Source organism: Nothoprocta perdicaria, unplaced genomic scaffold (genome assembly GCF_003342845.1).
Source record: "Nothoprocta perdicaria isolate Ctin4 unplaced genomic scaffold, notPer1 scaffold_21, whole genome shotgun sequence".
NCBI lineage: Eukaryota > Metazoa > Chordata > Aves > Tinamiformes > Tinamidae > Nothoprocta > Nothoprocta perdicaria.
The window spans coordinates 5534604-5550062 of NW_020455316.1; the positions used below are offsets into that span (position 1 = coordinate 5534604).

The window sequence follows — 15459 nt, forward strand, 5'->3', positions numbered from 1 at the left end:
GTATTTAAACTGTCAGTTTTATTTCCAAATGTTCCCAGTACGCCACACTCTTTCTCAAGATGGTCCATTTTTCTTCCAAGCACTCAATACTTTTACTTCCTTCCCTCCAAGAGGCCCTTAGGAAATAAATAWTTTTTTATTTAATGCACAGACTCAATGAACTCTTTTGGCAGTGTATCTTTTGCAGTGTAGGTGTGAGGAGAAGTGYTAGCAAATCAGAGTACTGGGAGCAGTCTCCTCAGCTACACCCTATGATTTGCAGCTCCTGAACTGCAAGTGAAGAAGGAAAGTTACCTTCTAGAGGATTGCTGATAGAATGTACAAATGGAAATACTGTCTTTCCATTTTACCCTCAGATCAACTCAAGCTAGACTTTGCATGAACTCTCTTACTCCTGTCTTTAAAAGAAATGCTTATAAATACACAGTATTTATTTTCTGCTAGATATTACTTGTAAAATTTATTAAGTTCCTATACTGTTGATAACATGAACATAACATTAAGCATCTACTTAATTTTCTGGCTCATGGCTCCTGGACAGGGGAGAACACTGGAAAATTTACCAGCAGTAACTCTCTCCCAGTTCAGATTTCCGGCTGTTTCTGACAAAATAGTATCCAAAAAAAGCTAAAGAGTTAAGCAATAATAATAAACTGTATTGCGGAATTTGCTCCCTTCATAGGGGTGAGGAGAAAACAGGAGGGCTTGCGTTTTATACAACTTTTGATCATCTGTAGATTTGTTTGTCATTTAACTCCTCCATACTGGAAAAGAAGAAAGTATTTTAAAAACAGCAAGATTTATTTGCAAGTACCAATGAAAGGATGATTCAAAAAAGGAAACTTTGATTAGATAAAAGGGAATGAATAAATAAATAAATAAATAAATAAATAAATAAATAAATAAATGGTCCCCAGAGCATTAGTGAAACAGTGGAGCAGGCTGCCAGGGAGGCTGCAGAATCTCCACCCTTAGACATATTCAAAACTCACCTGGACAAGCAACCTAATCCGGCTCCACCCTCAGCGCACGTTTGGACCCTGTGACCTTCACAGGTCTCTTCCAGCCCGTTATTCAATGATTCATGAATATCCCAAGCAGGATGATGTGCCGACAGCTCAAACCTTTTATGTACAGACCTGCTAATAGGAGCTTTTGATGATACTGATAGAACAGTACCAATGGGGCTCACCACTATTCAAAAGATACTCACCCAGCTGCTCACGTCCAAGCAGCAGATTTGCTTATCCAGGAGTTCTCTTTACCACTGCCTATGCAGGGAGCCTGCCCTCCATGCTGAATTCCTTCAGACCCAGCTCATATAACCAGTTCCATCAGTCTAAAGAAAAAAACCTCAGTGCCAAGCTGCACTGAGGGATGCACGCTCATCTGGGGAGGACAACAACATCCCTTGCTCAGCAACCAAGTCAAAATTTGCTACAGGAGAAGCACACAGAAAAGCAGAGTGGACTTGCAAGCTATCCCAGACTGCAGAATGCTCACTTCTATTAAGCTGTAAAACTGACATCTACCAAACACCTATAAAAATCCTGCTTTAATTGCCTGTGTCGACTCCCTGGATGACAAAGCAAGGAAGACTGAAAACCATGAAAAACACACAGCACCTTCTTCCAGCACCTGTCATATAGAAGTATTTCACTGTAAATGCRAAAGCGTGCTGGATCAACTGCAAATTGTGAAGCCACAGGGCTTTCAACCCAGCACGAGGGCAGCAAGGAATTAATGCTGCTCAGAAACAAGGTGCTGACTGCCCAAAATAACTTGGAGCAATGGGCAACATCTCAAGCCCCACACATGTAATCACAGCTCTCCCTCCCTCTCAACGACACAGAGCACAGGCACAGGCTGGGGAGGAAATCTGTAAATGGATCTGTATCTGGCACACCTACATCAGTGTGAAAATTCCTCGTCAGATTAAGAGGATTTAATATATTTCTGCATATTCAGCAGAAACAAAATTCCCTATAATAAATTATCAGCTTGTTATGTTAGCCTGGCTAACGGAATTGAGTTAAACAAAAAGTGATAGCAAGGTCCAAATTTTTTTGCTCCTTAAAGTGTTTCTGCTGCCTAACTGTTGCTGACTGGACTCTAGAGATGGCCTTACACAGTTTGTCCCTTCTGGAATTCTAATAAATTGCTTCCAAGAAAACGCAATGCATTCTTCAACTGAAGCACTGATAATTACCACACTTTTACCACCATCCTCTCCCAGAGACAGGAAAAAGAGACAAACCAATTKAGCCCTCCCTCATGGGTAGAAAGTGAGAATCACTTCACTTAAGGAATAGTAAAGGCAGACTGATATCTAAACTAAGACATAGGAATTACACTCACAGATGTGGTATGACTACGGATTGCAGAAGCTAGCTATGTTCACAGTTTCCATTTTGTTACCTCAATAAATAAGGCTAAATTCTCCTTGAAATTATATTACTAAAACATGATTTGTAATGTTTAAATGGAATTATTTTCTAACACAAAACTCCATTTTGAGGAAAGCTCTGAAATGCATGTTTCTAGTGATGTGTCTTGAAACAAAGAATGTTTTAGAATAGCTTTCCCAGACTCTGTACTAAAACTTCAGCCTACGTGCTTCTAATCAGCTCCTACATTAACAAGTACATCCTTCATCTCCTCCTCAAACAGGTTGAAGTATACAACATACAATTAGAAACATAAGAAAAATTACTGACTCTCCAGAACTAAGTATTTGTTTTCACAGCAGGCACATCAGAGCTACTTAAACATCAAAAACAAAAGTAAACATCACAACACACCAGAAATTTATTTCAATACCTCATACGTATAAGGTAAAAAGACATACTACATTGGATTAAGCTCTCAAGCAACATTTTTTCTAGATGTGCATAGCCAATTCTTTTCTTAAGATTTAAGATGAAAATGAACAAAATGTACTATTGTGTAATGAGTCTGGAACACGTTCTCCAGATGTTACAGTTCAAAAAAGACRTTTACATAAATCAGAACAAAATCCAGATCTTGCCAAACGGCTCTGGAAGAACCCGGCAAGAAAGCTGCAACATCATGCTGCTCAAATCTATATATATGCAGACAAGAGTAGCAAAGCTCCAGACTTCTTGCATCCTACTGCATGTAAAACATGCATGTAAAACTTGCATCCTACTGCATGTAAAACATGCATGTAAAACATGCAGAATGCAGGGAGGAAGGGGACARGCTGTTCTCACGGGTGGCCAGCGACAGGACGAGGGGTAATGGCCACAAGCTGGAGCAYARGAAGTTCCGTCTCCAGGTGAGGAGCAACTTCTTTACTGTKAGGGTGACAGAGCAGTGGAACAGGCTGCCCAGGGAGGTTGTGGAGTCTCCTACTCTGGAGGTCTTCCAAACCCGCCTGGATGCCACCCTGTGCCACATGCTKKAGGTGTGCCTGCTTGAGCAGGMAGGTTGGACTAGATGATCTGTAGAGGTCCCTTCCAACCTTAAATATTCTGTGAATCTGTGAATCTGTAAAACGTACACCAATCAGGCATTTTTAATGCTGGGTAAGATCTTCCACCCCTCAGCTTAAAYGCAACATGCCTGAAATTGGGCGCTATTTTGTTCTACCGCATGGAATAGGCTACCAAGGACAGATGCAATACACAGGTAGGCAGGTGGTACTTCATAAGCTTGCAGACTGCTTCTGAAGCAATGAGCTGCAGCCATAAGAGGCAGCTCTTTGTAAAGTAAATCTCTAATCACTTATTTCTAGTGTTGCTTTAGGTTGACCTTTTTCTTCTCATTATAACAGCTTATTGCCATGCTCTTGAACTATCCAAAAGATCCCGTGTTTTTTGATAAAAAACTCACAGGAAACGCCCAGTGTGTCTCCTCACATGCCGAAGCAGCACCCAGTCACTAAAACAACAGGGAAGTGTATTTTTTTACATCAACACATCATATAACAAGACCCCAAGCAGCCTATTCCTGTCACATTCAGCTTTTTCCTGACCTTAACCTGGAAGGCTTGGAACTGTATTAATAGACCCAGAATCTCCATTAACACATCTCTGTGTTAAACTCTGCAATTGTAGTCTCTACAATTACCAACTGCTTAAACTCGGTAACCACAAGAGTTTTACAAGATAAAAACACAGTATTTCATGGATTTTTTTGAAAGCACAATTTAGAAATTTTGCAAAAGCTGCACTATGTCTGCCTCTAGTAGCTCAGCTTCAAAAGGCTCCTGCTATTTCCTGTGACCAAAAGCCATCCGGGCACGAAGCAATTTCTGTAAGCACAGCCAATCCTTCACCATGGATCTTCTTTTGGAGGCTGACCAAATACCACAGCAGCCTCAGGCCAACCCTGCCTTGTCATCCACATTTTCCCCCCCAAATTTCYCCCTGAACACAACACCTGTCCCCAGAAGTTTTCTGCAGATTCTAATTGCATTGCAAGTATTTTGTTTAATACCMTTTTCCTTGCAAAGAATGACAACCGCAACAGAAATCCCGATGTACGCTGGGCATAGCTAGGTACAGACACCTCCTGGTCCGATAGGTAAAAAATTCCAAAATCTTTCACTGGACTATAACAAATGATTCATTTTCTGATAGTGAAGTGTCCCCCAAAACAAACACCACAGACAAAACGCTCTGCAGAACAGCACGTGTGGATCAGAGTGGATCAAACACTGAAAATAAGCATTACTACTGCAAGGCAAGCTAGCATTATCATGAGATGTATCAACAGCAAGTCTGCAAGCAACCACATTTCAGTCAGTAAGACACAGCTAGAGCACTGCTTCCAGTTTTAGATAGTCAACATTCCTAAATTGGAGCAAGCTGAGTCCAGAGAAGACTAATCACTTAGAGAAAGCTTCTAACCACAAGAATAATCCAGAACAGGGACACTGTGGGTAGGGAGGTTATGGAATCTGCACCACTGAAGGATGGGTAAGAACGGCCTATGTCAGTTATTTGTCCCAAAATGTACTCCTGTGCTTGACAGAGATCTAATTTTGGAAGGCAGACCAAAAGTAGAGGAAAACAAATATGGAAGTGATAAATAATATCATTTTTAAAGTATCCATCGAATTGCAAATGATGTGGCTGAGTTGTCTCGGACATAAGGATGTTATTTTCTGCTATAACTGTGGTTTCATATGCACTTAAGTCACTTTCTTTTTGATGTGTTTGAAATTTTCCACAGGGGAAATATTTGATACAACTCCTCCCGCATCAATGGGATTCAACACAAATGTTATTTCTTCTGTTTATTTTCTTTTTCTTCTGTCATTTTCCAATCTGTGAGAAAATATTCTGGATAGATTGAACATATGCTAATTACCTTTTACGATCTTTTCCTGATCCATTTCACACTTTTTTTTTTTAATTATGGTTTGGATGAAAAATTCCTACCAAGCTTATTTTTGCTTACAGCTATATCAGAACAGCTGTTATTTATAAAACAAGCCTATATACTTGAATACAGTAGGGTGAGTAAAGAATTTAATTCAAAATTAAGTGTTTGAACTAACTGCACCCTTTCTACTTCAGGGAAGAAGTCTCAATTTTTAGGTATGGAAGAGGAATGAAGAGGATTGAAACTGCTTTCAGAATATTCTGAAATATTCTGCTTATTTCTTATCCATTAATAAACTGCAAGCAAGAGTATGTCTCTAGCCACAGGCAAAGTTCAGAATTACCTTAAAGAAAATGATACAAAATTGATTTTGTTTTATCCTACATGAGACATGCAGTTGTTCTTACTGGCCTTTATTTTATCAAGTGCCATCTAGAAAAGGGGCAATTTCTGGCTACACAGCAAAAAAAGGAGAAAGAACGTGGAGCCTAAGGCAAGTCATAGTGACTGCACTGCTGACAAAAGCTGTAAATATCACTCCACAACACGTAGGGAAGATGCACAGACCCTTTATGAAAACTCTTTTGTTCTAACTGGCCTTGTGTAGAGCACCATGGAAAGCTTTGGGCATTACACCTCTCCAAGCATGGGCAAACAAAAAGGACAGTGAGAGCAAAGGTTTAACCAGGATAGACAGAAGAAAAAGATCCAGGAGTAAAGGCCCCTCCAGCATCTCCACTGGTGATAAGCACATTTATCCAAAAAGGAGCAATCTGTGTTCATCCTGCTCACCCTGYTACAGCACAGAAGATCCCAATCTGTGACAAGTGAATCAAAACAGCAGAAGTGAAAAATCGATTCCAAAACATTCAGAAAATTGACCAAACCACTTCTGCTGCTTCTCTGAAGAGCAGCTTTGACAGCCCAGGCCACTCTTCTGGAATTCATTCAGAAAGGACAGAACTCAGTCCAAGTTTCCTCTGCCCCAAGAAAGCATTTAGTCCTGATAGGAGACACCACAATGATATCCTTCCAGAATAGGATCTTTCAAATAAAAAAATAATTAAAAATACTCACATTCAACCTGTATTTCCAAATTGTTTCAAGTGAACACAAYGTCATTCAGGAATTTCCTACTAAAAAGTAAAATATCATCTACACTGTATCTTCACTTTAAAAATGATTCATARTAGTTTGATGTTAGTCGAAAAATTAGATGGCAACCTAATCAGCCACCCAAAAAATTAAGTATCTAATTTATGTGGTCCCCTAGACTCCCTTGCTAGCAAGCAGCAAAAGATGCTGTGAAAGAGCAGCTCAGCCAGTTGCACTAAACACAGCACAATTTTCCTGCTACCAGTTGTYATAGGTAGAAAAAGCCTGAACTACTAGTTTATACCTGCTACATTTTTTTTTTTAATAACATTTACACTAAAGCTTCCCTTACTAAAAAATAAATGCATTCTGAAGATTGGGTTTGGTTTCTATTACCTATACAGATCTCAGGCCAAAATCTGTAAAGRCCTGGATCAAAATGCTCAGTGTCCCCAAAGCGTTTTAATGCAGAAAGATCTGACAAGTCAGTCTCACCTCTGCCAGATTCCTGCAGCTCTGAGCAAAGGCTGACATTCTGCTGAGTGCTCAGGACAGCAGCATTTGATGCTTGCAGACAGTCAGGAGGCTCCTGAAAGCCCCAGCCTAGCTAGGTTTTTGGAGGGGCAGCAAGAACACATCAGACCCACCCTTCCAGCAGAGACCAGACATTAAAGCCAAATCTCTAGTGAGGAGGATTTCTAAACCAAAGGCATTTCTGGACGAGGAAAAACTCAAGCTATAGATGTTGGAAAGAAGGCAAAGAGATAATACAAGAAATACCCAAGAGATAATATACATGTTTGCTGTCTCTTCTGTTCTTCCTACAGGGTCCATTTTTGGCCACACTAGGCTCGAACGATCTTTGGAGCTGTCCAAGAAGACGTCGCCTACCTTCTTGTCACTTGACTTCTGACCACTTTCCCCTTGTTACTTTTTTTTCCCCCAAAAAAATTTCCTTTTTACCCTGCTGTACCTCTGACCTGTTTCTTTATCCATTYCACAGTTATGTGGAATCACAGTTTCAAATCCATCTGCAGACTTAAAGACAAATGCATGGCTATTTATTCCAATAGTATTTTTTTCAAAAGACCAGAATAATTATGAACTCTTTTAAAAAAACACATTTTGTGCATTTGTGCACATTACCTAGACTACAAACACACAGCAGGCAAGCAAACAGGCTGTGAATCATGTATTTTATTTTCTATCTTTGCTCTACAGAAGAAACCTCCCCAGACAGCAGGAACACAGAGGAGCAAATATTTGCTACCACTTCAGTAACAAAATTGCACAAGTCAGAGTGCACAAGCCCTGCAAAATAGGGACAATCAAAAATGGGAGGCAGAGGACAATATGTATTTGACAAAGGGAAAAAAATAAAGCAAAAATATGATATGCCATCCAGAGTGCAAGACCTGAGAGAGGGGACAGAGGAAAAAAAATGTTCAGGAGTCTTACGCCCTCTCCTCCCTTGCACAAAATTAACTCCCCACGTAAATTTTCAGGGAGTCCACACATCAAAAAGGAGGATTATTCAGCAAGCATGCAGTTCATGCAGAACATCCTAATGGAGGAATGATCAGCTGCAAATGGATGCTGGAAGAGCCAGAATCAGCCTATTTCACAGACTGAGAGAACACCCACCCAACCAAACACGGAATGCAAAGCCAGAGCTACCATGGACAAGCAGCTTCAAAATATCGACCTGGTTACATATGATTAAGAATGCATCTCATCAAAAATTAAGACTTATTTCTTTATAAAGTAAATCTGCTGGATTTGTTTTGCTCTTTAGGTCTACAGCTGTGTTTTTATTATAGCATTACTCTCCTTATATTATTTGTAAGGGTTGGCTATGCTCATAGTTTTAAACAGTCTTTATGGCCAAAAAAAAAAAAAAGTTTTAATGCTAGATTTATTCTAAGTGCAAAATTATTCTCTTTCCTCCCTCTCTGAGAATCTTGGTAACAATCTGGACAGTAACTCCCATCTGTGTCATACTGCTATGGCATATTAATATACTAAATCATTCTTAATACAGTGTTTAGACCTTGACCTCTGTAGGCTTTTAAATAGGAAACAGCAATTTGTTTCCAAATAAGTATTTGATAGGCACAGGCTGCCACCTAGTGATTTTGACTATCTGCAAAACTGAAAATAAAGTCTTGCAGGGGAGGAAAGCAGYGACCCCTTCACATTTTATATCACACACAACAGCGACCTCATCTACTGCCTGCGTCCCCCATTACGGGCAATGGGGGGGATGGAGAAAGATGGAGAAAGAAGAGTCCACCTGTGATGCTACCTGTAACCACACAGGTAAGAAGCACAGGGCTCCTCGATCACCCATCGTGCCTGGGACTCCTCCTTCCTCGCACAGATGCTGCTCTTTGCACTGCAGCACCAAGGGGCCTTGTCCCCAGGCCAGCTGTGACRGGCAGCCTCCCTCCTCTCCTCCTCGGCCTTCTCCCTGGCGTTACTGACACCACGTTGGGGCTCACATAGACCTAAACCTTGCAATTTGCAAGACAAGCACAAATCTGAGGAAGATTTCAAATAACAGATCGGTAAGACAAAATTTGCTTTAAGTAGGAACACAGCAAGCACTTGTCAGATTTCTCCTTTTCCAGCCARCATGCCTGCTCTGGCAAATCCAATCTTTGCAGTGCTCTAAACGCACTGAAGAGATAGCTTTCCTATTCAATCAATTTGAACTCCCCAGCAGCTCATGCATCCATTTTATTTTCCAGTAATTTGAAACTCGCCTTATTTTTTCCAAGAGGTCAGCAGCATTTCTGACCAAACTACAGTACTAGCCTTCATTGGCCCTTGTTGAATTTTCACATAAGTACTTCGACATAAGGACTTCTCATGATTTTCCCCACGCTTTAAAGGAGTTCTTTTCAAATATTTTCAGTCACATCTTATTATCCTAAAAAGAAAAAAAAAAAAAAGCCGAACTAGAAATCTTTGCTGTTTATCAGAAAATCAGCTTCCAACCATGATGTTGATGTGTAACGACTGCCACTCATCATATTGACAAACATAGTTTGTAGAGATATTCCTTCGTGTTCCTGCAACAGTACCCGTCTCAAAGATCTTGGGGCCAAGATGGGGCCACGACCAAGTACTGGCACTTATGAATACAAACACAGTAAAATGCTATTACAAGAATGCAATAATGTATTTCCTTCATTCCAACAGGATAAGTCTTTCTTGCTTTAAAAAATAAATAAAAAGAAGAAATACACTCAAAGCAAAAACACACAATACACACAAAGTTTGGGGGGAGGGGGTTGCTGTTTTTTTTTTTAATCTTTTAAGCTGGAGATGTTCACTAAGAAGCCAAAAAAAAAAAAAAAAAAAAAAAAAAAAAAAAAAAAAAAAAAAAAAAAAAATTGCTTAAAANTTGCTTAAAATGCTCCTGTTGCTTATTCCCCAAATTAAGTCTTCTGCTGCTCATTTTCAGAGCAAAAACTGTTGTCTTGGAGATCTCATTTTGGCAAAGTCAAAAAGAGTTAATATACTATACCAAAGACAAGAAGCCTAATTCACCTCTAACATGCAGAACGAAGACGATCATTCCACTTACTTGAACTATTTTAACACTAATGTAAGCCACTGASGGAGAAAATATCCTCATAATAATTGAAGCCAAGAAAGGAGAATATAAAATACAGTTATACTTCTAAAACTTCTTGAGCTCACAATTCTCTKCCTTCCATTTTTCAGCCCCATTTTTTTATTTTTTGACCTCTATAGAGCCCAGAAGAGATTACTGAAATACAAGTATCAGCTGCAAGTGGCCCCCATCATCCCTTCTATGCCCTGAAGCAGCCAAGTTGATGTCACCTAACATTTCATAATCTTTTTGTTCTATACTTTTTCTTTTARGGGCAGAGATAGCAAACACCAGACTAAAACCCACCGGGGTAGTGCAACCACCACCAGTTAACAAGATCTCACCAGGYGCTATGTGTTAGCAAGCATGCAGCACATGAAACACTGATCTTTTAAAAAAAAAATCCAATAACAGTACTTCCTGCAAGGAAATGAGGAGTTCAAGAAATCACAAGGGGATAACCAAAGGAGAAATACTAATTCTAAGAAGTGTAATTTCAAAAAAAAAAAATCTTCCAGATTTGTCAGAGGTCACTGAATAGGTGCTTAGACTTACCCATCAGTAACTGTGAATATTCTTTCATTTGCTTTCAGACTGCAGGTTGTTACACGAACAAAGCCTCTCTCTCCCATCAACTTTCTTACAAGCCTTGATATTCCACTACAGGAGGCTCCCYTCCTCCTCCTCCTCCATCAAAACCAACTGAACTTTTCCTAAATCAAACTCTATGTAAGGATGAATTTAAAGCATGGACTCTGCAAGAAACCATCAACGGCTCCTGCAAGTTTATACTTTTCCACTGAGCTCCCTTCAAGTGTCTGAAGTCCGAGACGATTAAGTACTACCCCTTTTTTCATGCACTTTTGCTTTTTTAATCTAGATGGATAATAAAAAATAGCTCCTGTTCAACTTCTATGAAACTTTGAGACAAAAGTTATAACATTTTTCTAGATCTCTTTACATTAGTCCATCAAGTAAGTAAACCCTTCATGTTCTAGCTGAACAGACAAAGCAAACTGACTTTTCTAGGGCATATTAGAAAATGGTATACTTAAAAGATTTTAATTAATTTTAAAGTATTTTCTCCTGGCCACTGACAGCCTTTGACCAAAAGTATCTCCTTGTATTGTTTTCAAGAGGCTTAAGTTTGATGAGAGTAATTAAATGAGCATTCACTGATAAGCACCTGCTCCAATTACACATGAAAAAATGAAGTTATACAGATAAAGAACAGATAAAGATAGTTAAGGAAGTAGAAAAAAAACAAGAAATTATGACAGGAAGTTCAGTATCTTTGAAAACTTAAATGAACAAGATCTAATCAAAACATTTTGTATTGTCAAGCACAGAAAGGAAGAAAGAAGAAAAAAAGGTTCTTATAGAAAAATAATGTTTGAGAGGCTAACTTACCATATTTGTCTCGCAAACCAACTGTACACCTGAAGACTCCACCAAAGGCTACATCTTCACCAAATATTACTGAAAAATGGTAAGAGAGGACTAAAGTGAACCAAATGCAACTTATTTTTAAGATGTTTCTTGATTAAAATTTTTTATACATACTAAACACAGTAAACAAAAAGAGCATCTAACATGATTGATTTGACTTCAGTATTTATCTAGATCTGAGTGCTTCAATTGCACATAACAAAATGAGAATCACACTTAATAAAGAATCAGTAGAACAACACAACTATGTCTCAAAACAAAACTAATTTAWCCGTACCTTAATTAAATTACCTATTTATTTTTCTGAAATACTCTGTATCACCATAACTTCTAACTAAAAGCAATTTAAGCAACAATTACATGCAGTCACTTAAGAGTCATTGATACCAAATGATCTGCTCCGAATATATGGAATGTCTATATTTAATTTTTCTAAAGTAGTTTTACTGTTATACAAACATTGCACATTCCATTATTTTAAAGCATACAAGTTAGCAACTTTCATGAACTGCATCAGTTCTGAGGATTATCAAATTCCTCAACACTCTCCCAAAATCCAAAGGACACGAAACAGAATTATTTCCCTTGCAAACAAACATCATTTTTATTGAAAGAAAAATACATCTCTAATAGGAAGTAAATGGGATTAAATTCACTTTTGATAATCAGGTTTATCATATTGTTTAAACAAAAAAAAACTTGCATAATGATGTAAGTCAGTACACTCATCATGTTTATGATAGAAGTACATCTCCAGATCATCGCCCTACTAATTCATTTTTATCATTAATTTGTTTGCATTTTTTAATACTTAAAATCTTTGTAAGGCCTTTCCATTACCATAYGGCTAGTTACATTAGAGCCAGCTGGCATAAAAAGCATCCCCTTTCATGCTGCCATCAGCAAACTTCCATGGACTTACTCATTCTTTTCAGCCACTGAGTATATTTTCCTGGACTGATTCTAAAATTCTCATCAACACAAGGATAAGGTTTTCCATTATTTAAACAAGTGTTGCTCAAKTCCCATAGGGCTAAAAACATATGAAGGGCATGCCTGCTGTTGCAAGAAGTACTAATGAATTCAGTAAGCAGGCTCATATTCACAGACCTGGGCTTCAGAGCTGTAACAGGATCTCGCAAAGTCCTTTGCACAGATCCTTTTGTCCTGCAAAGCTACGRACCAAGACTGGAACCAAAACACCTAGAACACAGCTGACATGGTAGGCAATTACAGCTTAGATCCCATAATCCATTAATAATTTGTTAATAATAAAACTACACATTTTTAATTTTAAATAAACATTTTAAAGTTTCTTCAAAACTCAATAAAACTATAGAAATAATACTAGAAGTTTAGGGGGCTACAGCAAACACTTTTAATGTTGTACACAAATGAGCAAGACGGAGCACCACTATATCCGCCAGTTGTAGGATACCTGCAGTAGGATCTTTGGCTAAAGTGTTATCCAAGGCACTCGTTATTGACTGGAAGAGGTTCATCTTCTGAGTTTGCCCTGCAGGAAAGGGATTTCAAAAGTCAAAAACACATCAAAAAGCACTGGAAGAAAACATCTTACTACAAAGTTAGCCCGCAGCTAAATCTCTATTAAGAGTCTCCCATTGACTCATTTGCTCAGTCCCTTGCAGGTATGGGATGGAGTGCACTGTATTTTGCCATTTCGAGGACTGCAATTCTGTTCAACACTCAAGACTTTCTTCAAAAACTGCTCACGGCCGCAGCAAACGCAGCAGCTCTCTGAACTGCAGTTTGAATGTGGCCAAAGCATCAAACCCACGTTCCAAATAACAAGGAAACACAGTAGGTGCTGAACAGCTGCTTACAAAGGATAAAGTAAATGCGTACGAATGCCGTGGAAAAGAAAATCTCCAAACCACGACCCACTAGCTGTTCTCCCTTTTTCATCTCCAGTGCTGCATKGCCAGAAAATGGGCCTAAAAATCAAAGATTGGAGAGGGCAACAGCTCTGTCACTGCTGTTGTGACCAACTCTTACTCTGCAAGCAACTGAAACATTCCCTTGTTCAACCTGATCAAATTAGATTACCTGGATGATTACCTGGAGATTACCTGGATGATTACCTGGAGATTACCTGGATTATATTTGGTGGCAATTACTTGACAAAACCTGTGTTCAGATCATGAGCGAGCCCCGCCTAAAAGACTATTAAGTATTTTGTTCAAGAGCTATGGAGGCTAGCAGGTATTTAGGTGAAGATCTCAGGCAGAGGTGGGAGCAGGATTTGGAAACCAGGGAGCACCATTTGCTCTCCAGCATTCAGAGCCTCCCTCAAGGCTCCTCCGCGCTCTCAGACACCGCTATCAGCACCAGTGCATTTTGCCAGACCCATGTCAGGCTGCTGCACCAGAGCTGGGCAGCTCAACCAACGTGCTCAGGAGCTTCCCGTGTTTAATGTTTTGTGGCCTTTTAAGGAAGGATGCTACAAATGGAACTGCCACAAGGACTGTCCGTATTACACGAAAGCTCCAAATACCTGGTATTTGCAAATTCAGCGGAGGGGAAGCAGAACAGCTAATGTTTCCCTTTCCCCAGCCATCCACTGAAGCATTCAGGTTACCCTTTCAACCAGATGCCTCCGGTATTTGGTAAGAATAACCCCCCATCACTACAGCAACTGCTGGAAACTCTTGACACCATCCCCATCTGCTGCAGGAACCGCTATCAGTCCCTGCAGGACAAGGGGAACTCGCTGCAACCTTCAGATTTGAGCGGTGGTGCTGGTGATTCAGCAGCATCGTCGTGAGCAGGGCTCTGCTGCGCCTGCCCCTCGCAGAGCTCCAACGCACACTGCGGGTGAAGGGAAGCCGTGGTCTGTCAACGGGGGCAGAGCCRGGCCTGCCCCACGAGGCTTCCTCGGGACAGCCCCACGCGGGACTGGGGCACTGGGGCTTTGCCCCACAGCCTGCCCAGCGCCCGCCCTTCTCGGCAGCCTGAGTTTTAGGGGCTGGGGTGACCCAGAACTGCCTTCCACCCCAGAGCAAGGTACCAAGGCAGGGCTGTCTGTGCTCGCTGGGAGGTCCATGGGCTGAGAGGGCCTCAGCACCAGCTCGGGACACTGACCATCGCCCCGGCTCCTTCCCGGGCCGGGGGCACGGACCGTCGCCCCGGCTCCTTCCCAGGGCACCCGTGCAGCCCCAACCCGCTGCTCCCGGCCCGGCCGGACAGCAGCCCTACGGAGCACGGGCCCCAGTGAGCGCGGCCGCTCGGAGCTACCGGGCAAGTCGCCCGCGGGGGCGGCGGCTCCGACGCGTCGCTACCGGCCCGGCTGCCCGGGGCCAACTTCGCCCCGGGCCCGCGGCGGCCCGGGCGGCTGCTCGGCCGTGCGCAAGGCGGCGCGGAGCGCGGCGGCTCCCGCTCTCACCGTACGCGCTGGGGGGAGGGTCCGGCTGGAAAGCGAAATGGGCCGCGCGGCGGCGGGGCGCGGGCGGCGGCAGCCGCAGCCGCCCCCCGAGGTCGAGGGCGCCCCGGGCGCGCGCCCCCCTCAGCGCCAGCGCCGCCATGGCCGCCGCCATGGCCGCCGCTCCCGCGCCGCCGCGCGCCCCGGCGGGGCGGGCGCGCCGACCGCCTTGCCCATTGGCCCGCAGCCGGGGTACAGCGGGCCAATCAGAAGCCGTGCTTCGGGGGGTGGGGATGGGGCGGCGTGAACGTGCGCGGAGCCGCCGGGAGGCAGCGGCGGGGCGCGGCAGCGACCGGTGCGTCGGCAGTTAAGCGTCGTTGTGTGCGTTGGGGTTTCCGTTAGCGTTTGCATTTCTGTACCCAAGCTGTCTTRCGTACAAATGGCTCCTTGTTATTTCTAACAAGTGTTATTTCTTACCAAGTGTCTCTGTTTGCCTGTAGGTGTGTTTGCCTGCCCCTGAAGAACRGAAGGACACGACACAGTGAACAAAGCATACCCTCAC

The 15459-nt window shown here is 41.9% G+C and overlaps 1 protein-coding gene across 5 annotated transcripts in view; it reads right to left on the reverse strand.

Annotated features, from left to right (window-relative positions):
- Positions 1–14976, reverse strand: part of BCKDHB (branched chain keto acid dehydrogenase E1 subunit beta) — a 113843-nt gene extending 98867 nt beyond the window's left edge. For 4 of the 5 annotated variants that reach the window (XM_026038431.1, XM_026038432.1, XM_026038433.1 and 1 more), the window contains exons 1-3: positions 14922–14969; positions 12957–13034; positions 11480–11548 (exon numbers count right to left, since the gene is read on the reverse strand). In XM_026038431.1, the coding sequence (XP_025894216.1) occupies positions 11480–11548; positions 12957–13020 (133 nt within the window). In that variant the 5' untranslated portion in view covers positions 13021–13034; positions 14922–14969. Of the gene's footprint in view, positions 1–11479; positions 11549–12956; positions 13035–14921 lie in introns of all 5 variants that reach the window. The other variant, XM_026038435.1, reaches the window with a different exon arrangement.
- Between the last annotated feature and the right edge of the window lie 483 nt (positions 14977–15459).